At 36.5% G+C, this 26,551-nt stretch overlaps 2 protein-coding genes across 2 annotated transcripts; both read left to right on the forward strand.

Annotated features, from left to right (window-relative positions):
• Positions 1-14,016: 14,016 nt before the first annotated feature.
• Positions 14,017-14,844, forward strand: LOC116105650 (stellacyanin-like). Its single transcript, XM_031392057.1, has 2 exons — positions 14,017-14,230; positions 14,465-14,844. The coding sequence occupies exons 1-2, from the start codon at positions 14,065-14,067 to the stop codon at positions 14,764-14,766; spliced, it is 468 nt and encodes a 155-aa protein (XP_031247917.1). The 5' UTR covers positions 14,017-14,064; the 3' UTR covers positions 14,767-14,844.
• Positions 14,845-23,554: 8,710 nt separating this feature from the next.
• LOC116105651 (gamma conglutin 1-like) lies at positions 23,555-24,847 on the forward strand. Its single transcript, XM_031392058.1, has one exon. It carries the CDS (start codon positions 23,555-23,557, stop codon positions 24,845-24,847), a length of 1,293 nt encoding a protein of 430 aa, XP_031247918.1.
• Positions 24,848-26,551: the final 1,704 nt, after the last annotated feature.

A 26,551-nucleotide genomic window follows, 5' to 3' on the forward strand; every position in this document is an offset into this window, starting at 1 on the left:
CTAGGCATTTTAACCTTAATCTCTTCAGGAAGTTTCTTGGAAGCTTCCACTTCAATTAGAACCCTTGCAAAACCAATGTGGCCTACTCCATTTCTACATGTGTCTTTAGTAATCCTGTCCATACTCAATGGTCTTCCAACTCCACTTGCTATGTAGCTCAATCCTTCCACAGACCAAAGCTCAAGTAGGACATTATAGAATTTAACCCATAATGGGATGGATCGAGGAGACTCCTTGTTGAGCTCCATCTCAGGTTGCCATCTTTGGAGAAGGATGAGGCGATGTTGGAATAGCCAGGGGCCTTCCTCTAAACACTTTAACATAGCTTCCTCTTCCTTGAACTTGAAAAAGAAGAAACCTTTTTCATTAGGTTTTTCCTTTTTCTTTGATTTTTTGGATTAGGTTTTTTTTAGGGAAAATATTTAAAGGTTGGTTCAGTCATAGTGTCATGATCGGGGCTATCCTCTATCTTGACACCTTCGAGCTCAAGGGCTTTCCCCATGCGCCAGACACATCCAAGGTATTGTCCGCTATGGGTCCTTTTAGCCATGCCTCCTTCGGACCCTCACGGTTTTGCTTCCCTTCGTGGTCTTTTTTCCACCTTGTGAACTCCTCCCACATAACCTGAACTTTGGACTTATATCTTGGCCAAGTAACATGAGTACCATTAACAAGAGTACCATTGGGCTATATAACCCAATGGTACTCATATTACTTGGCCAAGTTATAAGTCGAAGGTTCAAGTCATGGGAGAGGCGTTCACAAGGTGGAAAAAAGACCACGAAGCGAAGCAAAGCCGTGAGGGTCCGAAGGAGGCGTGGTTTGAAGAACCCATGGCAAACAATACCTTGGATATGTCTGGCCCAAGGGGAAAGCTCTTGAGCCCCAAGGTGGCAAAATAGAGGATAGGCCCCGGTCGTGACAATAAAAAGGTTGGCCTAATGGTACTCATGTTACTTGGCCAAGGTATAAGTCATGGGGGAGGCATTTGCAAGGTGGAAAAAAAGACCACGAAGCGAAACAGAGCCGTGAGGGTCCGAAGGAGGCGTGGCCAGAAGGACCCATAGCGAACAATACCTTGGATATGTCTGGCGCGCGGGGAAAGCTCTCTAGCCCAAAGGTGGCAAGATAGAGGATAGCCCTCAGCCGTGACACGTAGCGAGGGAAGTTTTTTTATTATTATATTTAATGAAATATTAAGAACCTTGTGTGGTTATTTCTTTATCAAATCTAGTATCCGAATCTTGATATAATTCGATGGTGGTTTTCTCGTATAACTTGTTGTTTTTCAGGTTTCAGTCATCTCTCTTGATTGTTTCGACATCATTGATGCCTGATTGATGTTGAAATTAATAGTTATCAATCAATTGATAAACAAAGAACAAGCATGAACATGACAATTATGTAAAGCTTAGTCATGGAATTGTGCTTTAGTAAAACTCATAATTATATATCTTTTTCATTTAACATTTCTTGACTCAATTAATTATCTGAAATTTTGAAAATTCAATATTATTCATAAAACAGATAACATAATAATATAAAGTTGAGTAATTATTTATAGAATTACTCTTTACATTATTATTTAGCAGTTTTTAAAGCAAAGACAAGACTCTGGTCCGCAAAGTGCCTTTGATGCTAAATTACCATACGCTTGTCTACACAGTGAAAAGCATAAATCGGGAGTGCAATTCGCCACCTTGAATGCCCTTGGCAGCAAGCAAACCTTTCCTGTTTGCATTTCTGTGAAAATTAATTCAACATTAGCAATCTGAGTAGAAGATTATTTCAAATATTTATAATCTTGAAATGACAAATGGAAATCTATAATCGTGAAATAATTATAAATTACCGATAGGTATAACAAGAAGAAGCATGACGAAGACGAATATGTGAAACTTATTCATGGTTTCTCTTTTACTCTTCAGCTAACTAGAAAAGAAATTGTGATATATATTTTGAGCATTCCAATATTTATATTGGGGGGATTAACAGTAAATTAATTAGAAAATATCTTAATTAGTTAGTGTATCTTGAAAGAAAAATATTAATGCCAAATCAGTATCAGAGTAAAAACTATGAAATCTAGGCCAAATCTAAACAATTAAAGAAAATATAAAAATAAAATACCATGTATCAGTTATAGAAGGATTGAATTTAGGGCTTTTTTCCTTTTTTTAAAATTTTAAATCTATATTATACATTTATTAATACATAATTAATATCTCTCTAATGACATTTCAAAATCAATTTTGGTGTCTTCTAATATTTTTTTTTGTTGGTAACATCCCACCTCATTAAGCTTCTTCTACAACCTACTCACTTAGAATTTGAATTTTTCTCAATCGGAAAGAATTGATCTAGGATAACCTTGAGTAATCTTAAGGATATTTATTGTGATTTTTCTTGGATTCCTTCTATTTTCTTTCCTTATTTGTTTTTATTTATTTCCTAGTTTAAATGGGAGAAAACTTCCATGTTTGGAGGGATTTTCTTACCTGTCAGGTGCAGATTTTATTTCCACTTTCCCATTTTTATATTTACTAGTTATTTGTTTCTATCTTTTATTTATGATATAACTTTATAAATATAAGGATGTGCCAAGCCAAATCTATGACCACCGATGGCCATGGGTGTATTTTTTTTTTTTTTTTAAACTTTTCAAAAATATTTAAAAAAAATATTTTTAGTTGTTTATTAAAATCAAAATCTTTAGTTCTAGGTATTTGTCTTTTTTTTTTTTTTTTTTTCTTTCAGTAATTATAGTATTATACAGTTAGATATAATAAATTTGAACTTGGGAATTCTTGGAATATAGTATATGTAGTACCCCAAATGTCGTAGGTAATATATTAAGCATATATACTAAATGGAATACTTTTTATCTTAAGATTTTCCTAAATATTCGTGGAGTCTCATATTAATCGTGGGATCATATTAAATGGAATTAATTTAAATAATAGTTCTTTAATTTTATCGAAATCTCTTTATAATTCTTTAATTTTTCCTTACATGAAAGGAATGCCAACACTAGAAAGTGCACTCTATAGTGTTCTTTTTGTTTTTTTTTTTTTGGGGATTACTGCACCCTGATTAATCACCAAGACCTATTAAATACCTTACAAGCCCAATGGTCAGGTAAGTCACAAATTAATTTTGTAGTAGGTGACCTCGAGATTTGAACCAAAAAGTCAATGAAAGGAGCAAACATTCTCGATTGTCAGGCCAAACTTCTTAGGGTTTATATTATTCTTTCTTGTAGAGTTCTAGTTAAGCAAAGGGAGAAATTATGATATTTTTGTTTGATACAAAATCGTGTATCAACAACTGGCTTCGTTTGTAAGAATCACGGTGACAACCTGCTCTAGTTAAGTAGTGCGGTCGTTAATCCTTGAAATCAGAATGAACCTCGTGTTAAGAATAAACTGCTGAATGTAATGCTTCCTCCAAGCAAGAAAAAGAAAACCAGGAATCTTGTTATCGGGGCCAGTGTAACGATGGTGGATCTATAAGAAGTGCTTCTAGAAACCATCCATATTGCTAGATATAGCCTACTAAACATGAGAAATTTTACCAATCGAAGGAATTTCCGAGGGAATCGGGATCCGATCATTGATCCAAGTCCTATTAATCAAACGGAGACCCTTAAGTGAAAACCGAGAAGCCTCTAGTGCCAAATCCAACACCCAAGAAATCATATTGGATTATAGTCCCAATTACAGTTAGGGTCCGAAACCTAATGTTTAAACCACTATTCTCTATTCTTGTTATGCTTGGAAAAGTAGGGCTGACGTAGAGCCCTGTCAGCATAGGCGCTCAGAGATTAGGTAAGTCTTGCAGCCATTCAGACGTAGCCACGTCGCACGCTGACGCAAGCGACATGCTCCTGCCAGTGCAGTGGGTTTGCGCCAGGCTGGTGAAAGGTTGGAAAAGATCCATGTGTCCAATCCCTGTAAATGTCGAGAAAACCACTCGAGAAGGTGAAAAACGAGACGCAAGGAAGGATTTGCACGGCGATCTGACCCACTCCCTGATTTAGTAATCATTATCTCAATTCATCCCATTATAAATAGAGGGATCCTTTCCCGTTTGTGGGATTGGCTAATTTCTCTCTGGAATATCATACATACTCTCTCTCTCTCTCTCTCTCTCTCTCTCTCTTTCTTTCTTTCTTGTAACCTCTTGTAAGTCAGCTCGTTGAACGCGACCTGATCTCAAATATATTAATACGATACCAGTGGACGTAAGATTCACTTTCTTAAGCATTTGAACCACTTTAAACACTGTTCTTCTTCTTCTATTCAGTTTAATACCCCCGTACACGTGTGTCTTCTAAGTCAGCTCAGCATTTTCCACGTGCGTTTAGTTGGTATCAAGATCACGCATCAACAGTTTGGCGCTAGAAGGAGGGTCTGATTTAGTATTCGTCCTTCATCAAGAGAATCTCTGACTAATCGGTCCCACCAATAGCAAATGGCTCACCGATTCAAACCTGAGCGAACCAATCATGGTGAGGAAGAGATCCCCCAGGTACAAGAGGACACTTCTTCTAAAGTGCCCCGAGTCCCTTAAAATCTCATGGGGGATATCCCTTCGAGCTCACGGCTTGATCCAGCCGTCATGAGCTACCTAAAGAGGTTTAACAATACTCTCCAAATGGTCAACCAAAGGTTGGACCGCTTAGATCGGGTCACGCCACCTGAGTCAAATGAGACGGTGCCACCACCAAAGATGCCTGCAGGCCGCATGAAAGCGGGTTAAAGAAAGGGAAAGCAGGTGGAGAACACCAGGCATAGAGGCTCCGAGGGACCAGCGAACACTGACCGCAACCCGAGTAGAATACCTGTGGTGCACAGACTCGGTAACATGTCGCAGCTTGAGCTGTCTCGTGCCACGTATCTCGAGCTCCTTCCCACCAGCTAGTAACCATGTCCAGCCCCTGGCCATTCTCCATGTGGGGAATCGATCTCATCGGATCCTAGCCAATTGGTAAATGAGGAGTCAAGTATGCAGTGGTCACGATAGACTATTTCACCAAGTGAGTCGAAGTAGAGCCATTGGCCGCAATCACCACCAAAAAGCTTAAGGACTTCGTCTTCAAAAATATTGTGTGCCGCTATGGGATTCCTCATACCCTTATCTTTGATAACAGGAAGCAGTTCGATAACGAGGAGTTCAAGCGTTTTTGTGACGAGCTGGGTATCCATAAGAAATTTGCCTCAGTTGTAAGGTCGCAAGCAAATGGTCAAGTGGAAGCTGTCAACAAAACTATCAAGCACACCCTGAAGGCCAAACTTGGCACAGCTAAGGGAAATTGGGCCGACGACCTTCCTGAAGTTCTGTAGGCATATAGGACAACTCCAAGAACCTCTACTTCAGAAACCCCTTTTTCGTTAGCATATAGCTGCGAAGCAATGATCCCTGTGGAGGTAGGAACCGGTTCACTTCGGAGGGACCTATTCAACGAGACAGACAACGAGGCGCTTATGCGCGCAAGTCTGGATTTAGTTGAAAAACATCGCAGCAAGGCTCAGCTAAGAATAGCAGCCTATCAGCAACGCGCGAAAAAGTTCTTCAACTCTAAGGTCAGAAGAAGAGATTTTCAGGTCGACGACTTCGATTTAAAAGAAGTCCTTCTCGGTACTAGAGAACTAAGTGCGGGAGTTTTGGGACCGAATTTGGAGAACCCACACTACATTGCCAAAGTGATAAGACCAGGGACTTATCATCTCAAAAGGCTGAATGGTTCCAAAGTACCATGAGTTTGGAATGCTGAACATCTCCGACCATATTATCAGTAATCCCGAACTCAGTTTCTCCTTGTAAAGATGTTACTTTTCTTAGTCCTTGTAAATAAAAGACGTCCTTTTGCAATTTTCTTTCCATGTGTATAATTCTGTTCGCATAGATTTGTATCAATGTTATTGTAAACAATTATAAATGCGATCTCATGTGTAACATATAGAGTACGAAAATTGTAAGTACTCACAACAGATTAAGAAAGCCATGTCTTTATTTATAAAATAAATAAGGAGTACAAAAAGCGAGCATGGGAAAGGCAGTACAAAAAGTAAGAGCAATCATTGGCCTCCATCCCCAACTCCCGGAGGTGCAACCTCATCGTCCCCAGGCTGATCGTCGTCCACCTGGCCAGCTGCGGGCTCCTCTAGGACATATTCCAGATGCTCTTCCAAGTCAGGTCATCGGGCGGCCTTCGCTGCATCCTCATCGTCAATCTGTGCCATGGATTTGAGGATGTCTCAGTATTCCTCTAGGAGGTCAGACATATCTATTTCGAGATTCCTCGATCGTAGGGCATAGATGGATTGAATTGCCCATTCAACAGCATTCTTCTCGATCTCCAACCCCTGTCGCTGCATCTCTTCGGTCAGAGAAGTAACTCGACCCTGACTAACTTGGAGTTCGGCCTCAAGTGCTCACCTTTGCTTTTCGGTGGCCTACCGTAGCTCCACCCTTTCCCGCTCTGCTCGCAAGGCCCACTGGGAGGTCGTTTGCAACTCTTGCTCTTTCTCGCCAGCCTCCCTGGTAAGTTTGATCACCGTCCTCTGGAGCTCCTTTACCTCCTCTCCGTACATCTCTAGCTCGGCCTTCTGAAAGTCTACCGTGCAAAGAGCAGCATTCCTTTCATTCAGGAACTGGTTCACCGAAATGGTGGATAAGTTTTTCTCTACTTCAGCGGCTTCTAAGTCCTGTTTAAGCCACGCGTTCTCTTTCCTTAACGCGACCATCCCTTCGGTAGCTCCCAACTGGATCTTTTGCAGGGACAAATGCATAGAGAGCAGAGTCTATGAACGAAAAGAATAACAAGTCAGTTTCCTTGCTATTGAAAAGAATAAATGTAAAGTCCTCGTCGACGATAGCTCGTTCTACTTGGCTTAGGTGCTAAAGGGATATGGACATCAGGTCCACAGGGTTGGAAGCTACGAACTTCTCAAAAGCCTCTGCAAGCCCGCACTCCACTAGGGTAAAAACCACCGACTGCAGATGATCTGGAAGTTGCCCCATCAAGTCCAGCACAGGTGTGTTCGTGCCCACACCTCTAGCGGGAGTCGTATCGCCTACTGGTTGCTTGCCCGGTCTCCTCCCAGGGTTCGCGGCCTCGCTCTGCCTTGTTTGCGGCTCCTCTGGAGCAATGGAGATGTCGATCGCACCCTTGGAAGGCCCTCTCGAGCGGAACACTTGGTGTGGCTGTGACCTCTCGGGTTGAACGGCCAGGCCCTCCGGTTCAAACTCTGACTCTTTGGTCTGAAGTTGCTTTCGCTTCTTGGACTTTTAGGCCATGGTCTTATGCTTCGGACGAACAGCCGAAGGCTAGGGAACCTTAGCAAGTCGTACTGGAGCACCCGCTGGTGTCCCTCCAATGAGGGGACCGTTGGGAGCTGCTCCAGCCGGCCCGGTGGCTCTTACTCGGGGGAAGGTGAACTGCCTTGGTCGTGGCGATCTGGGCACCTTGGGAGGCATGGCCGTTGCATGTGAACATCGTTAGCAAAATAGTTCGATGCATGAAAAATCTAAAAATAAGCTAAGGTTACGAAGCTTACTCGATGTCGTCTCTAGGGTCGCTTAGGAGTTGAAGAAACTGTACTTCCGCAAAATTGCGGTTGTCACGAGCAATCTTGTGTCACGATTCTCTTCGAGCAGAAAGCTGAGGGTAGTGATCCTGTCTGGATCCTCGATTAGCATTAACTTGGTTGTTTTGTTAACTACGAAGAAACAAAGAGCTCATTAACGAAGAACAAAAGTAAGTTCGCAAACTCAAAAGAAAGGAGAACCTACTCGGCTCCTGAAAATGGCAAATGCCATCATGACGAAAGAAAAAGAACTTCGTCTTATGCCCCCTACGTTTCTCGGGTAACTATGTATTCCTACTTCGATGGTAGGTCGCTTGGAGAGATAGTAGGAATCCTTGTCCTTACTCTTTTTCATAATGTACGAGCAACCGAGCTCTAGTGCAGTTAGCTCGCCCGATCTGTTTTTGTCTCACGCGATGTACATAGCCACGGCTATCATATATGCATTCGGCGTGAGTTGTAATGGTGCGATCTCGAAATGATTGAGGACCAACCTGACAAAAGGATGGAAAGGGATCAACCCTCCACTCTTGAATATGTTCTCGGAGATCGCAACCATCCTTCGCGGCGGACTCCGAGTTGTGTGTACCCTATCTTGGAAGACCTCCACGCTGAGAGCGTATTGGTCTACCGTCCTCTGAATCTCCTTGGTAGTAATTATTGACAGGATCTCTTGAGGGGGACTCGCAGGAGCATCATACACAGGCGAACTGGTACCTTCCTCAGTTCTGGTCATTGGGGAGTCCATTCTTCTGCGGTCTGAAAAGAAAAGCGACATGCAGGGAATCACTCAGTCCTCGTACACTGTTTCGTACGATGACGTGGAGGAAAAAAGTAAAAGCTTCCTCCCTTAAACCCTAGGAAAACCCTAAAAGAATGTCTTAGAGCCATCATCAAATGGCTCCAACCCAAGGAGAATATTTCATCTCCGATCAACTACCGGCAGACTATCATCGCACGATGACTATCGAAAACAAGAAATAATAATAAAAGTGGCAAAGAAACCATCCTTACCTCTTGGAATGAGAAGATGAATCCTCCTGCTTCGAATATCAAGCGCGTACCAGTCTGATAGACAAAGAACCAAGGCTCACAAAAATTTCTTGCTCTCTCTGAAAAGATGAATATTGTGATATTGCCTGAAGTGAGCTTGAGGTTTTATAGTGGAGGATGTGACACTTTGGTTTCCCGAAGTCAAACGACATTTAGGCAGAAAACACATCTGATTGTTGATAGCGACCACATGTCGCAAATAAATGAGGAAGAGTGACCGTCATGCTTCGAGAAACCAAATCGTCATTCTCTTCCTTTGAAACACTCAAGTGACGGCACGTTTCCCCCCTCCACATTAAATGTGCCCACATCCGCATTTAATGCTCTGATTAGGAATGTCGTTTCAGCATGACTCGCATTTAATGCGCACGGGACAGGTCTGTTAGAGCAAAAGATATTTCATTAAATGTATCAGCTACAAAAGTGCAACGGATAATATCTGAAGAGGTCGTTATATAGAACACTCTTCGTCCTATATCAGTCGCGAAGCGACATGACTCTTCGATCTTGTCTATGTCAGTTGCAAAGCGACGCGATTCCTCGTCTTCAGCAAAAATTCCACTAAGTACAATAAGGTCGTAGACCTCGGTCGAAAACCAGTCATCGTTATGGCACTAAACATGGTCTAAGAATAGGTCACTAACCCTAAGAGTAAGCCATTTCAGGTCGCCTATATGGAGACGTTTCTTTGACCTCTTTGCAGTCAGGTCGGATCGACCAGTATCTCTTCAAACGCATCAAATCAAGGCATAATATGTAGTTTCTAAGGTTCGATTCTCAAACCTTAAAAATTAGGGGACTTCTGTTATGTCTAGAAAAATAGGGTTGACGCAGAGCCTTGTTAGCGTAAGCGGTCAGAGCTTAGGTAAGTCCTGCAGCTATTTAGATGCAGCCACATCGCACGCTGACGCAAGCGGGATGCTCCTTCCAATGCAGTGGGTGTGCGCAGGCTAGTGAAAGGCTGGAAAAGATCCATGTGTCCAATCCCTGAAAACGTCGAGAAAATCACTCGAGCAGGTGAACAACGGGATGCAAGGAAGGATTTGCATGGCAATCTGACTCACTCCCTGATTTAGTAATTATTCCCTCAATTCATCCCACTATAAATAGAGGGATCCTCTCTTGTTTGTGGGATTAACTAATTTCTTTCTAAAATAGCATACATACTCTCTCTCTCTCTCTTGTAATTTCTTGTAAGTCAGCTCGCTGAACGAGACCTGATCTCAAATATATTAATACGATACCCGTGGACGTAGGATTCGCTTTCTTAAGCATCTGAACCACTTTAAACACTGTTCTTCTTCTTCTATTCTATTCAATATCCCTGTACACGTGTGTTTTCTGAGTCAGCTCAGCATTTCTCACGTGCGTTTAGTTGGCGTCAAAATCACATATCAACAATTCTCATATATCGTAGCCCCGTGTAACCATTATTGTCTTGTATTATAAAATTTTCTCACACTTATATTACATATATAATTTATAGATAATTATTTGTGTAATTTATAAGTAATATATATATGAGATATTTAATTTTTAATTTTTTAAAAGAAATACAAATTTACAAAGATACAACTCACTAAAAAAAGCCAATAATCACTACAATTGGCAAATACTTTGAGTTGTTTCATACTTTTATTGATTGTTTTTCTAAGTAATTCTAGTAGGAATATTAGAAGATACAAAATTTTCATATTAAATCAATCACATTAACTGTTTTCATAAAAAAAATGGCACATATATATATATATATATATGATGGAACTCAAATAACATAAATATAGGATTATTATAAGACCAACAACCAAATGATAGTATAGGAACGATTTTAAGGACTTAAAATCTTTTATTTGTAGCGTAGAATGTCTTGACAATTAATTTTACAACTTACAATATCACTTAATTTTTTAGTTATAAAATAACAAAATAACTATCATATAGATAAGAATAATGTTACACATTTCAAATAGTATCTCAATTTTTTATCGTAAATGATGTACTTTCTCACATGACGTTAATGTGTAAACAGTTGTCTTGTATGTCCAAAAAGATAGGCCTGTCCGTTTTGGTCAGTTTTAACTCTCTCTTCAAGGATGCCCCTCGTATATTTACCATTTCCAGAAAAACAAATTATGTGTAAACATACCAAATAATTAATAGAGGATTGCAAAATCTAAATTATGATCTCAGAAGAAAAAGAAAGAAGATCACAACAATAAGGAGAATCAGAATGAAATAATGTTATGACAATAGATTTAGTTTGGAAACAAACTCCATATTCTTGACTCAGCTTAATCCAAATACCAACAAGAAAGTTCATAACCCATACAAAAAAATTCAGCAACAGAAGTAACTAGCAGATAATCTGCTAAAGGGGCTCATTTTGTAAACCAGTAATAATTCTGTCCCTTGTTTCTAGCTTTAAGCATTCACAGTGTAAAACCAACTTAATTATCATTTTAATTTATCAAATTTTCATGACATTAACGTAAATTTTTTTTTTTTTTTTGGTTTCCTTAATGTTTTCAGAAACATTTTCATTCAAAAAAAAAAAAAAAAAAACCCTTTTATTCATGTTTCAACTCCCACATCAGTTGGGAAATGATAAGAACCCATTCCCAAATTAATAAGAATTGTTGGATAGTGGGCCTTTGATAGGAATTGGGCTGAGCAGTGGGTCTTTTTGTGGGCTTGGATAGAACTCTCCTTGGAAAACCGGTTTGCCAAAGGAGGGTGGCCAAGCCCTTTATAATCCACATACCTCCATTTTCCTTTCCAATGTGGGATCCTAACATTCCCCCACGCTTCGAGGCCTAACGTCCATGTTGGCCCACTCTGAATGGCTTCAATTTGGGTTGCCCCTACCCAAATCGCCTCTTTCGAAACATCGTTGGCCCACTCTGGACGGCCTACTCTTAGAGGTCGCCCCTTCCAAAACATGGGCTCGAGCAAGGTTTGGCTCTAATACCATTTGATTGGAACCCACTCCCAAATTAATAAGAATTAGTTGAACAGTGGGCGTTTGATAGAAATTGGGCTGGAAAATGGGTCTTTTTTATGGGCTTGAGTAAAACTCTCATTGAAAAATCGGCTTTCCAAGAGAGGGCGCCCAAACTCTTTATAACCCACATGTCCGCTCTTTTTCTATTTAATATGGGATCTTAATAGGAAACTACCCTTTGCATTATTTAGCATGTTCTAGAGCAAAGACAATTTGATACACAAATTGATCTTATTTTTGCTGGACCGTAGGTTCGACCGTAATAGGATTCACATTTATCATAGCAATTTCGTGGGTGATCGCAATTCGGCAAGTCTGGTCGCTGTGGCAGCAGGCAAAGCTTTGGTTGTTGTGCTTCATTTTCTGTGAAAATAAAATCACCCATTAATATTCTGAGTAGGGGATTATTACAAGACCAGCAAGACAGCAACCAATGATAGTATATATGTCATATAAACTACTGTATAAATAAGAATAAGGTGATATCCCTCTCATGTAATATTTTAAATTTGACATTCATGTCGCAAATGATGAGCTAATGTACATAATGATATAGTATTATCAACCAACCCCTGGGTGCTGGAGTGGTTCGACAAAAAATCTTGGGTGTATTACTCAAGAGATCCTGAGTTTAAATCTTTCATCGGTTGTTAATAAGGGTAGCAACTGAAACTTTTATTCGACCAGTAGTTCCAAGGTCTCGGGATAGTAGTTGATGTGCGTATAAGCTGACTTAGACACTCCCGGTCACTAAAAAAAAAAAAAAAAAAAAAGATGTAGTATTATTGAATAAGATGACAAATCGCTTGAAATGTAAAATTTAGAATACTATTCATATTTTTTTTTAAATAAATGACTTGTTACAAGGTGAAATATATATAGCTAAAAAAATTTGGCAACAAAATGGACTTTAGAAAGAACTCTTGATGATCTAGATGCCTAATGAAAATCTATCATGTTGAAGTACTTACCCACAGGCATTAAAAAAACAAGCGCTAGCGTAAACATGATAAACATAAGAAACTTATTCATGTTTTCTCTTTTATAGTACTCTTCAACTCTTGAACTAAAGAAATCTGTGATATTGATGTTGGGAATTCTACTATTTATATTGAGGGATTAACCAGTTAGATGATATCCTAATTAATGAGTATATCTAGTGAGAAAGATATACATGCTAAATAAGTATCCACCTTAATTATTAAGCTTCTTCTTTAGCCTACTCATAGGAATTGAAATTTTCTCAACTAGAAATAATTGATGTATGACAACCTAAAGAATTTTTAGGATTTATCTTGAATTTTATTGAATTCTTTGTTTTTATTTTATTTTATTTTATTTTCTTTCCTTATTTGTTTTCATTTATTTTCAAGTTCAAATAAGAAATGTTCCCATACATAACCAACTTTACTAATCTTAATATCCAAACTCTACTTCAAGGTTTGTTCAAAAAACAATTTTAGCTATAAAATCACATAACTTAACTTAATTGCTTTTAATAAAAAAATTACAGAGACAAAAATAGTTGGAATATACTAGACTATCAAGTTTGACACCATCTAGCATGATCTAACAGGTTTTAATTAGACTGTCAAACCATAATATTAAATATCAGACTCTATTTAGGCTATCAAGTCTAACATAAAATCCAATCACCGACCAATTATATCCTCAATGAAATAATGATAGTCTAGTACATTCCAACTATTTTTGTCTTCGTAATTTTTTTTATTAAAAGCAATTAAGTTAAGTTATGTGATTTTATAGCTGAAATCGGTTTTTGAACAAACCCTTGAAGTTTAACACCATCTAGAATGATCTAACAAGTTTTAATTAGACTATCATACCATAATATTAAATATCAAACTCCATTTAGGCTATCAAGTCTAAAATAATCTAACGCTATATATTAGTAATATAATATTTATTATTTCATTGAGGATATAATTGGTTAGTCATTGGATTTTATGACTAGATTTGTACTTTAAATAAAAGCTGTACATTTTGAGATAGTGGGACTATTAAGTTGGCTATATATGTTCAAACCCCTATATATATAGTACAAAACTTGTATCCGTTATCATTTTCTGTTTTAATTAGTGTTTGGTATTTGGAAACTTTCTTTTCTTATACAATATTAATAATGAAAGGTGTGTTTTATGCTATTGTAAATTTGTAATTATAACCGAGCTTGGTCGATAGTAGATTTTATGTAGCCGGCTCTTCCCCATATTCAAACTAGACCTATTCCACTTCTTGGGCTATGCCGTCCTTGGCCAGTTGCTTCTCATTTCTGAAAGCTAAAACATGACACTCTTCATAAATAGCCTTTCGTATCCTTGTAATAAGTATCAAGATTTTTCCAATAGAATCGCAATTTTTGTATCTCTTCTAATTTTCATTTACATTGTAACCCTTATGGCTTTCAGTCGTGTGTTTGTTGTCTTCATGGTCATTGTCACCATTGTCCCAAAGTTCAATTCTGCAAAAGAGTTCATTGTGGGGGATGATTCAGGATGGACGATAAACTTTGATTACAAAGCTTGGGCAGAAGGCAAGGATTTTCAAGTTGGCGATACACTTGGTAATTACATCTCTTAATTATTTAGTTGAGAATTTGATATTACGTCAGGATCATACTATTATGTCGGAATCATACTGAAATAATATTTTACAGATAATAATCCAATGATGATCAAGAATAGTTCTGATATCATAATGTCCTACTAAAGAATACTCAATTTCTAGCAATTTATAATGATGATAAGCTTTACTGAACTCGAATTAATCTGATTGGAAGTTTGATGAAATTTTGTAGTTTTCAACTATCCTGTTGGAGTTCACAACGTGTTCAGAGTGAATGGAACTGATTTCCAGAACTGCAGTAAGCCACCACTAAGCGAGGCTTTGAGATCAGGAAACGATAAAATTGTTCTGGCAACCCCCGGTAGAAAATGGTACATTTGTGGCGTAGCCAAGCACTGCGAGAACGCTAACCAAAAACTCTTCATAAATGTGCTGCCTCAAACACAATCTCCAGGTGCTGCACCGGCGCCTTCTCCAATCTACACCAAGTTTCACTCATCTCGGGCGTCAAAGAGGCCATTTATTTTTTGGTGAAAGTTCCATTAATAACATGTTTTTATTTTAATTTGTTTGAGAGTGGGATAAGAAGTTTAGAGTTGGGTTGGTTACAGATTGCATGCGATAATTTTTTTTTAATATTTTATAAAAATTAAAGAGAAAACGTTTATCACAATGAGAAAGAAAAGGCCACTGAAGTCTGAACATGTATTATGATATAGAAATGATAGTTCAATTATCAGTTTGAAAATTTCTATGCATGAGTTTAATGATATATTTTTCCCTTGAATCTTGCTCAGAAATTGGAGAAATACTGGCAGTAAATAGAAATTCATGATAACAAATTATTTAGGGATATAACCTAAATACTTACATAAATAAAACTTGAAAATTGAAATAAGCTATCTTAAAGAGTAATAATACATTCACAATCCAATCTCATAACCTTTTTACAATCCCAACGTGGTAGTTGAGTTGACAACTGTCACATTAACTTTCACTACACCCAAGACACTAAATGATTTTGACTAAACACGATTATTACCAATTTTGTTATCAAATTAGGGTTGTAAGATTGGATTATAAACGTAGTATTTTTTATTCTTAAATGAAATCACATGCAACCAAAACCTCAAGTAAGAATTTCACATCGTGCATGTCTGTAATTGGGTCGATGGAAAAAGCCAAAATCTTCATTTTCAATTTCATTTCTTCATCAAGTTAATTAATTATATCTTAACTTGATCCGGCACCCCTATACATAATACAAGTAAGTATTTCTAAATGGCATGAAACACGTTTACAAGGTCTTAATTAGTTTGTTAAAGCGACAGTTGAAAAAACAAAAGATAGGAATGTTTGTTGGACACCATGGCAGCATTATGCTGTTCAGTCCAAAAAAATCATAGATAATTAACTACTAATTAATGAATTCTTGTATATGTAATTGTCATAAGCTAACAAATTGTTATATTCAGTGTCTTCCCTTGCCTCATTTGAGGGTGACACAAGTAAATTTGTTATGCGAACTGTTGCAACTTTGAGGTTTTTTTTTTTTTTTTTTTTTTAAATTAATAAACCTTATTTAGAAAATAAAACCAGATATTTGCTTCTCCTTTAATTTTTAAAAATTAATTAATTAATATAAACTTTTTTTTTTTTAATTGAAAATGTTAACATCACACTGAAAAAGAAACTATTGATGGGTCAAAGACAAATTTTTGTATAAAATTTTTATGAATATCCGCGCTGTTATGGGGCCAGTTGTAACGATGGTGGAGCCGTAAGAAGTGTTCTAGAAAACCATCATATTGCTAGATATAGCCCACTAAAACATGAGAATTTTACCAACGAAGGAATTCTGGGAATCAAGATCCCATCATGGATCCAAGTCTAGTAATCAAACGGAGACCTTAACCTTAAGTGAAAACCGAGAGCCTCTAGAGAAAAATGTAAGGAGTAGTAACATACAGAAGTTTACAAGTAAGCTGGTCTAAGCCAGCGTATTTACGTCTTATCATTACATTAGAAAAAGTGGACTCAATTATTAACACATAAATTCCTGATATTTGCATATAATCAAGAGATATCTTCTAACTAGTAATGTTAAAATGGTTACAGTCCCAATACAGTAGGGTCCGAAACCCAATGTTTAAACCACTATCTCTATTCTAATTATCGTAGCCCAGTGTAACCGTTTTGTCTTGTATTCTAAAATTTTCTCACACTTATATTAGAAGATACAAAAATTTATATTAAATTAATCACATTAACTGTTTCATAAAAAAATGGCAAATATATATATATATATGGAACTCAAATAACATAAGTATAGGATAGTATAAGACCAACAACCAATGATACTATAGGAACGATTTAAGGACTAAAATCTTTTATTTAGCGTAGAATGTCTTGACAATAATTTACAACTTACAATATCACTTAATTTTTAATTATAAAATAACAAATAATTCATCATAGATAAGAATAATGTTACATGTTTCAAATAGTATCTCAATTTTTTATCGTAAATGATGTACTTTCTCACATGACGTTAATGTGTAAACAATTGTCTTGTAGTCCAAAAAGATGGGCCTGTCCGTTTTGGTCAGTTTTAACTCTCTTCAAGTATGCCCTCGTTATTTACCATTTCCGAAAAACAAAGATGTGTAAACATACCAAATAATTAAGAGGATTGCAAAAATCTAAATTATGATCTCAGAGAAAAAGAAAGAAAGATCACAACAAAAGGAGAATCAGAATGAAATAATGTTATGACAATAGATTTAGTTTGGAAAAAAACTCCATATTCTTGACTCAGCTTATCAAATACCAACAGAAAGTTAAACCCATACATAAAAATCAGCAACAGAAGTAACTAGCAGATATCGCTGAGGGGCTCATTTTGTCAAACACTAATAATTCTGTCCTTGTTTCTAGCTTTAAGCATTCACAGTGTAAAACCAACTTATATCATTTTAATTTATTCAAGTTTCATGACATTAACGTAAATTTTTTTTTTTTTTTTTTTTTTTTGGTTCCTTAATGTTTTCAGAAACATTTTCATTCAAAAAAAAAAAAAAAAAAACTTTTATTTATGTTTCAACTCCCACATCAGTTGGGAAATGATAAGAACCCATTCCCAATTAATAAGATGTTGGATAGTGGGCCTTTGATAGGAATTGGGCTGAGCAGTGGTCTTTTTGTGGGCTTGGATAGAACTTCCTGAAAACCGGTTTGCCAAAGGAGGGTGGCCAAGCCCTTTATAATCCACATACCTCCATTTCCTTCCAATGTGGGATCCAACATTCCCCCACGCTTCGAGGCCTAACGTCCATGTGGCACACTCTGAATGGCTTCAATTTGGTGCCCCTTCCCAAGCGCTCTTTCGAAACATCGTTGGCCCACTCTGGACGGCTACTCTTAGAGGTCGCCCTTCCAAAACATGGGCTCGAGCAAGGTTGGCTCTAATACCATTTGATTGGAACCCACATCCCAAATTAATAAGATTAGTTGAACGTGGGCGTTTGATAGAAATTGGGCTGGAAAATGGGTTTTTTATGGGCTGAGTGAAAACTCTCATTGAAAAATAGCTTTCCAAGAGAGGGCGCCCAAACTCTTATAACCACATGTCCGTCTTTTTCTATTTAATATGGGATTAATAGGAAACTACCCTTGCATTATTTAGCATGTTCTAGAGCAAAGACAATGATACACAAATGTGTCTTATTTTGCTGGAACGTAGGTTGACCGTAATAGGATTCACATATCATAGCAATTTCGTGGGTGATCGCAATTCGGCAAGTTGGTCGCTGTGGCAGCAGGCCAAGCGTGGTTGGTGTTGTGCTTCATTCTGTGAAAATAAAAATCAACATTAATATTCTGAGTAGGGGATTATTACAAGACCAGCAAGACAGAACCAATGATAGTATATAGTCATATAAACTAATGTATAAATAAGAATAAGGTGATATCCCTCTATGTAATATTTTAAATTTGACATTCATGTCGCAAATGATGAGTAATGTACATAATGATATAGTATTATCAACCAAAACCTGGGTTGGAGTGGTTCGACAAAAAATCTTGGGTGTATTACTCAAGAGATCCTGAGTTAATCTTTCATCGGTTGTTAATAAGGGTAGCAACTGAAACTTTTATCGACCAGTAGTTCCAAGGTCCGGGATAGTAGTGATGTGCGTATAAGGACTTAGAAAATCCCGGTCACTAAAAAAAAAAAAAAAAAAAAAAATTGTCGTAATATGAATAAGATGAAAATCGTGAAATGAAAATTTAGAATACTATTCATATTTTTTTTAAATAAAGACTTGTACAAGGTGAAATTATATAGCTAAAAAAATTTGGCAACAAAATGGACTTTAGAAGAAACTCTGATGATCTAGATGCCTAATGAAAATCATCATGTTGAGTACTTACCCACAGGCATTAAAAAACAAGCGCTAGCGTAAACATGATAACATAAGAAACGTATTCATGTTTTCTCTTTTATGTACTCTTCAACTCTTGAACTAAAGAAATCTGTGATATATGATGTTGGGATTCTACTATTTTATTGAGGGATAACCAGTTAGATGATATCCTAATTAATGAGTATATCAGTGAGAAAGATATACATGCTAAATAAGTATCCACCTAATATTAAGCTTCTTCTTAGCTACTCATAGGAATTGAAATTTTCTCAACTAGAAATAATTGATGTATGAAACCTAAAGAATTTTTAGGATTTATCTGAATTTATTGAATTCTTTGTTTTTTATTTTATTTATTTTTTTCCTTATTTGTTTCATTTATTTTCAAGTTCAAATAAGAAATGTTCCCTACATAACCACTTACATCAATTAATATCCAAAACTCTACTTCAAGGTTGTTCAAAAAACAATTTTAGCTATAAATCACATAACTTACTTAATTGCTTTTAATAAAAAAATTACAGAGACAAAATAGTTGGAATATACTAGACTATCAAGTTTGACACCATCTAGCATGATCTAACAGGTTTAATTAGACTGTCAAACCATAATATTAAATCAGACTCTATTTAGGCTATCAGTCTACATAAATCAAATCACCGACCAATTATATCTCAATGAAATATGATAGTCTAGTTACTTCCAACTATTTTGTCTTCGTATTTTTTTTATTAAAAGCAATTAAGTTAATGATGTGATTTTATAGCTGAAATCGGTTTTGAAAAAACCTTGAAGTTTAACACCATCTAGAAGATTCTAACAGTTTTAATTCCACTAAAAAAAGCCAATAATCACTACAATTGGCAAATACTTTGAGTTGTTTCATACTTTTATTGATTGTTTTTCTAAGTAATTCTAGTAGGAAAATTAGAAGATACAAAAATTTCATATTAAATTAACACATTAACTGTTTTCATTAAAAAAAAAAATGGCACTTATATACATATATATATGATGGAACTCAAATAACATAAGTATAGTATTATTATAAGACCAAAAACCAAATGATACCATACGAACGATTTTAAGGACTTAATCTTTTATTTATAATGCAGAATGTCTTGATAATTAATTTTACAACTTACAATATCACTTAATTTTTTAATTATAAAATAACAAAATAATTATCATATAGATAAGAATAATGCTGCACGTTTCAAATAGTCATCTCTCTTGATTGTTTCAACATCATTGATGCCTGATTGATGTTGAAATTAATAGTTATCAATCAATTGATAAACAAAGAACAAGCATGAACATGACAATTATGTAAAGCTTAGTCATGGAATTGTGCTTTAGTAAAACTCATAATTATATATCTTTTTCATTTAACATTTCTTGACTCAATTAATTATCTGAAATTTTGAAAATTCAATATTATTCATAAAACAGATAACATAATAATATAAAGTTGAGTAATTATTTATAGAATTACTCTTTACATTATTATTTAGCAGTTTTTAAAGCAAAGACAAGACTCTGGTCCGCAAAGTGCCTTTGTTGCTAAATTACCATACGCTTGTCTACACAGTGAAAAGCATAAATCGGGAGTGCAATTCGCCACCTTGAATGCCCTTGGCAGCAAGCAAACCTTTCCTGTTTGCATTTCTGTGAAAATTAATTCAACATTAGCAATCTGAGTAGAAGATTATTTCAAATATTTATAATCTTGAAATGACAAATGGAAATCTATAATCGTGAAATAATTATAAATTACCGATAGGTATAACAAGAAGAAGCATGACGAAGACGAATATGTGAAACTTATTCATGGTTTCTCTTTTACTCTTCAGCTAACTAGAAAAGAAATTGTGATATATATTTTGAGCATTCCAATATTTATATTGGGGGGATTAACAGTAAATTAATTAGAAAATATCTTAATTAGTTAGTGTATCTTGAAAGAAAAATATTAATGCCAAATCAGTATCAGAGTAAAAACTATGAAATCTAGGCCAAATCTAAACAATTAAAGAAAATATAAAAATAAAATACCAAGTATCAGTTATAGAAGGATTGAATTTAGGGCTTTTTTCCTTTTTTTAAAATTTTAAATATATATTATACATTTATTAATACATAATTAATATCTCTCTAATGACATTTCAAAATCAATTTTGGTGTCTTCTAATATTTTTTTTTGTTGGTAACATCCCACCTCATTAAGCTTCTTCTACAACCTACTCACTTAGAATTTGAATTTTTCTCAATCGGAAAGAATTTATCTAGGATAACCTTGAGTAATCTTAAGGATATTTATTGTGATTTTTCTTGGATTCCTTCCATTTTCTTTCCTTATTTGTTTTTATTTATTTCCTAGTTTAAATGGGAGAAAACTTCCATGTTTGGAGGGATTTTCTTGCCTATCAGGTGCAGATTTTATTTCCACTTTCCCATTTTTTATATTTACTAATTATTTGTTTCTATCTTTTATTTATGATATAACTTTATAAATATAAGGATGTGCCAAGCCAAATCTATAACCACCGATGGCCATGGGTGTATTTTTATTTTTTAACTTTTCAAAAATATTTAAAAAAAATATTTTTAGTTGTTTATTAAAATCAAAATCTTTAGTTCTAGCCTTCTAGGTATTTGTCTTTTTTTTTTTTTTTTTTTTTTCTTTCAGTAATTATACAGTTAGATATAATAAATTTGAACTTGGGAATTCTTGGAATATAGTGTATGTAGTATCCCGAATGTCGCAGGTAATATATTAAGCATATATACTAAATGGAATACTTTTTATCTTATGATTTTCCTAACTATTCGTGGAGTCTCATATTAATCGTGGGATCATATTAAAAAGATATTAAATGGAATTAAATTAGATAATAGTTCTTTAATTTTATCAAAATCTTTTTATAATTCTTTAATATTCCCTTATATGAAAGGAATGCCAAACACCTTATAAGTCCAATATTTCAGGTAAGTCACAAATTAATTTTGTGATAAGTGACCCTAAAGTTTAAACCAGAAAGTCAATGAAGGGAGCAAACATTCTTAACTGTCAGACTAAATCCCTTGGGGTTTATATTATTCTTTCTTGTAAAGTTCTAGTTAAGCAAAGAGGGAAATTATGAGATTTTCGTTTGATACGAAATCGTGTATCAACAACTGGCATCGTTTGTAAGAACCACGGTGACAACCTGCTCTAGTTATGTAGTGGGGTCGTTAATCCTTAAAATCAGAATGAACCTCGTGTTGAGAATAAACTGTTGAATGTAATGCTTCCTCCAAGCAAGAAAAATAAAGCCAAGAATCCTGTTATCGGGGCCAGTGTAACGATGGTGGAGCCGTAAGAAGTGCTTCTAGAAACCATCCATATTGCTAGATATAGCCCACTAAACATGAGAAATTTTACCAATCGAAGGAATTTCCTGGGGAATCAAGATCCCATCATGGATCCAAGTCCTAGTAATCAAACGGAGACCCTTAACCTTAAGTGAAAACCGAGAAGCCTCTAGAGAAAAATGTAAGGAGGTAGTAAGCATACAGAAGTTTACAAGTAAGCTCGGTCTAAGCCCAGCGTATTTACGTCTTTATCATTTACATTAGACAAAGTGACTCAATTATTAACACATAACTTCCTGATATTTGCATATAATCAAGAGATTATCTTCTAACTAGTAATGTTAAAATGGATTACAGTNTCTACTATACTGTTGTGCGAAACATAAGGGATCTTTTTATCTTTTTTAGTTATTTTCTCTTGTTCTACAGTTTTCTTGTCCCTAGTTGAGCATATATATTAGCTGCCCTCTGTGCATGAATTGTTTTTTGTGAATACTATATATGTTTGAGTGAAGTTTTTCTGTCTTTATCGCTTGCTTTTTCTTCTAGCTTTCTGCACTCTGATAATTTACTGATCGAAGTTCACTGAGATTTTCTACTTTTATAGTATGAGAGCCACAGTGATCCTTGATCATGGCAGAACCATAACACACAAGCTCAACCAGTAGTTCAGACAGGAACAAGCACTACATATACTTCACTTACACAACCTGGTTTAACTAATTTAATCACATAAACCATGTTCTTTTCATGATATGCTAAATTTGGTTAAGTGTTGGGATTTGTAAATAATATATATTGTGACAATCAGTTTATCTCTGTTGTTATTAATAATGATTTAATAAGCTTTTACCATATTATATGTTGTTATGGTCAATAATTTTTGGGGTATTACTTTGGAAGTCCATAAAATCTTAGTATGAATAATCACAAAAGTGGGCATGTATACAAGTAGCTTTCTCAAAAGAAGAGATTTATATGGTCTATCATTTGAGTTCTCCAATTATTTGTTCACTTTAAACCAGATCATCAGGAGCCTCATGCTTTCTGATGTTTCAAAGTGATTGGTTCCACTTTCCGGCTCTGAATCTGACCACATCTGAGGATCTGGCCTCTTCAAATGGGCTGTGCCCATTTGGGTTCCAAGCCCACTTTAAGGGCCCAGGCCAGCCCATTTAAGGTCCAGTTCTTGCATGACCTCTTGTCTAGTTAGGGCTCTTCTCATTGCCAAGTGTCTCCAGCCTCGCCAACTCATGTATTGTTCTCTTGTTACGATGCTCATCTTCTGCCTGCCTCAGCCAAATTTTCCATGTGAACTTCCTTAACCCAACTCAAATATGTTCCAAGCTTTATGATGAACAATGAGCACACCAAAAACGTCCATATTTGATCTAGGGAAACCCTCATTCCAAAAAAAAAAAAAGGTCCCATCATCTGTTTATATAAGTCAAATTAAATTGGGTTACATGATAACAAACTATATATTATGCATGTTGTGTCTAAACTATTTCCTCTAGCCAAGCTTTCCTGGTTCTGGAAAAATGACTTCTTCTCTTTGTTTTCCTCACCTCTTCTTTTTGATATTCTCTTTGGTCATCCTCACAGCGCAATCCCGAACAATTTTGAGGCCAAACAACCTTGTTCTACCGCTGCAAAAAGATAGCTCAACACATCTTTTTGTGACCAACATCCACAAGAGAACTCCTCTACTACAACTCCCCTTTGTTGTGCACTTAAATGGCCAATTCCTGTGGGTTAGTTGTAAGCACGACTACTTATCTTCAACCTACCACGCCCCCTTTTGCCACTCCACTCAATGCGCCAGAGCCCAAACCTCTTACTGCCACACTTGCGCCTCCGCAGCCAGATCCGGATGCCACAACAACACATGTGGGGTCATGGCTAGGAACCCCATCACACGCCAAACAGCCATGGGCGAGCTTGCTCAAGATGTGCTCTCAATTCAATCCTTAAAAGGGTCCAACCCCGGCCCTTTGGTTTCTATCCCTCAGTTCCTCTTTGCTTGTGCACCTTCCAAACTTCTGCGGAAAGGTTTACCGAAAAATGTTCAAGGAGTTGCAGGACTAGGCCATGCGCCAATCTCTCTACCGACTCAACTTGCCTCACACTTCGGCTTCCCACCAAAATTCGCCTTGTGTCTTCCTTCAAAATCATCGACAAACGGTGTCATGTTCTTTGGAGACGGGCCTTATTATATGCATCCAAATATTGATGTTTCACGTTCGTTAAGCTACACCCCTTTGACAATAAGCCAAGAGGGACATTACTACATTCCCGTAACATCAATAGAAATAAACAACAAGCCTGTCCCGATTGACACATCCTTGTTAACTTTCAGTCCTCATGCCGGAACAGGCGGCACAAAGCTCAGTACAGCAAAGCCTTTTACAGTTCTTGAACACTCAATCTATCAATCTTTCACCAAGTTCTTCACCAGCCAGCTCTCCGGGATACCACAGATGAAAACTCCTGTGGCGCCATTTGGAGTGTGTTATGACACTAAGAAACTAAGCTACTCAAAGATTGGACCCCAGGTGCCGAACATAGACCTGGTGCTGCAGAACCAAAACGTGAAGTGGAGAATCAGTGGAACAAACTCGATGGTGGAGGTACGACCCGGGGTAACATGTTTAGCATTTGTTGATGGAGGGTTTCGGCCGAGGGCTTCAATTGTTATTGGGAGTCATCAGTTGCAGGACAATCTTGTGCAGTTTGATCTGGCTAAGTCGAGGCTTGGGTTTAGCTCCTCGTTGCTGTCTCGGAGGACTAGTTGTGGCAACTTCAACTTCACTACAACTAGTGCAACTCCATAGATGAGGTTGTGTGAGAGGTTTATGTAAATCATGTAAAGTTCTACTACTTTACCATGTCAAAATAATGGAATAAAACACTTGGTTTTGATGGTTTGATACTTTGATTACTACTCAAGAAATTACATTTAATTAAGAAGGTCAAGAGTGTAAAGTTTAACGGATATGGGAAGCATACGAAAACATGAATCGGGGTTTAAGGAATGAAATTGTTATATCTATACATAAAATTTAAAGAAATTTGTGAATTTTGTGGGACGAAGTACATCAACCTACAGTATAGAGTAAGTGAGATGTAGAAGTCATCTGAGCAGCAATTTAACAGTGGAACGGGGTGGTGGGTTGTTATGCTGAGTAATTGAAGTACATGTAAACTGGTTTGGATACCTGTTAAAAAAAAAAAAATATAAAGGTCTTAAATCCACATCGTCATTATTGATAATTTAATTTTATAATCCATCTTGATTTTAATATTTGAGTTTGACGACCCCATCTTTTAGTTTCTTGATAAAGTGAAAAGACTTTCTTGATCATTATCAAGATTTGATAGATCATATATAATGGAGCAAACGGTATATTCCCATCCGAAGTTTGGCAAAATCCTAAGTTGGTATCCCATATTACATTTATTATATATTCTCACCCTTGAAGTAACAGAAAATTATTTAGTGTAACGATCAAATGGTAAAGTAGTCGTTTTATAGGAGTTGGAGCACGTTAGTAGTTCGTCGTCTCTAACAATGCTCCGATGCATTTTAATCAGACGCAGCACACGTTAGTAGGCGTTGCCCCCAGCATTTTTCACTCTTTTCTAGTGATTCTTCCACCCAAAATACCCTTGTCACCACCATTTGAACCCTCATGCTCCTCTCTACAAAAACCTTAACCTTATCCCCACAACCCCCCCCCCCCCAAAAAAAAAAAAACTCGTCAATTGCCGGCCATGATAGGCATGCATGCAACTATTTATTGTCTATTTTCGACTGTTTTGAGCAGTGACAACCCCAATTACTACCACCATTTGACTCCTTGTCCCCCTTACTAAACTCCTAACCTTCCTAGCCACTGCAGCTCACTGTTTGCCGCCAACCACTTCACCAAAAAACGCGATGAACATGAACCTCTCGACCAACGAATGACAACTAACTGGTTGTTGGGGATAGAGAGGTTTTGTAGAGTTGGAGACAATAGTTACAGTGGTGGTGTCCAATTGGATTTTGGCTGTCGGGATCTGGTGAAGAATAGTGAAACCCTAAACCTAATGGCGTTAGTGATCAGAAGGGTCAATGAGTTGGGCAATAGAAGGGTTTTGGAGTACGGGCAATGGGGAAGATGATGGAGGTGACGGAGGGGTTCAACTTTGTTGGAAAACAGCCCAAATAAGGCAAAAACCAAGAGGTGCGCAGTCGCTGACGGCATTATTGAAATAAATTTTATAGTAAATTGGTTAATTTTATAATTTTACTAATTTAGGGATTTAAAAGTAATTTATTAATTTATTTGTCAAGGATATTATGGTAATAACACTCTCTGTAACCTAAAAATCGCCAACAATGTTAATTTAAGATTAAGAATCTAGAATAAATACAATAATGGTAATAGCACTCTCTGTAACCTAAAAATCTCCAACAATGTTAATTTAAGAGTAAGAATCTAGAATAAATACAATCAAGAATACAATCTTGAGATTTTGCCCAAGCTTGGGTG

Source organism: Pistacia vera, unplaced genomic scaffold (genome assembly GCF_008641045.1).
Source record: "Pistacia vera cultivar Batoury unplaced genomic scaffold, PisVer_v2 Contig502, whole genome shotgun sequence".
NCBI lineage: Eukaryota > Viridiplantae > Streptophyta > Magnoliopsida > Sapindales > Anacardiaceae > Pistacia > Pistacia vera.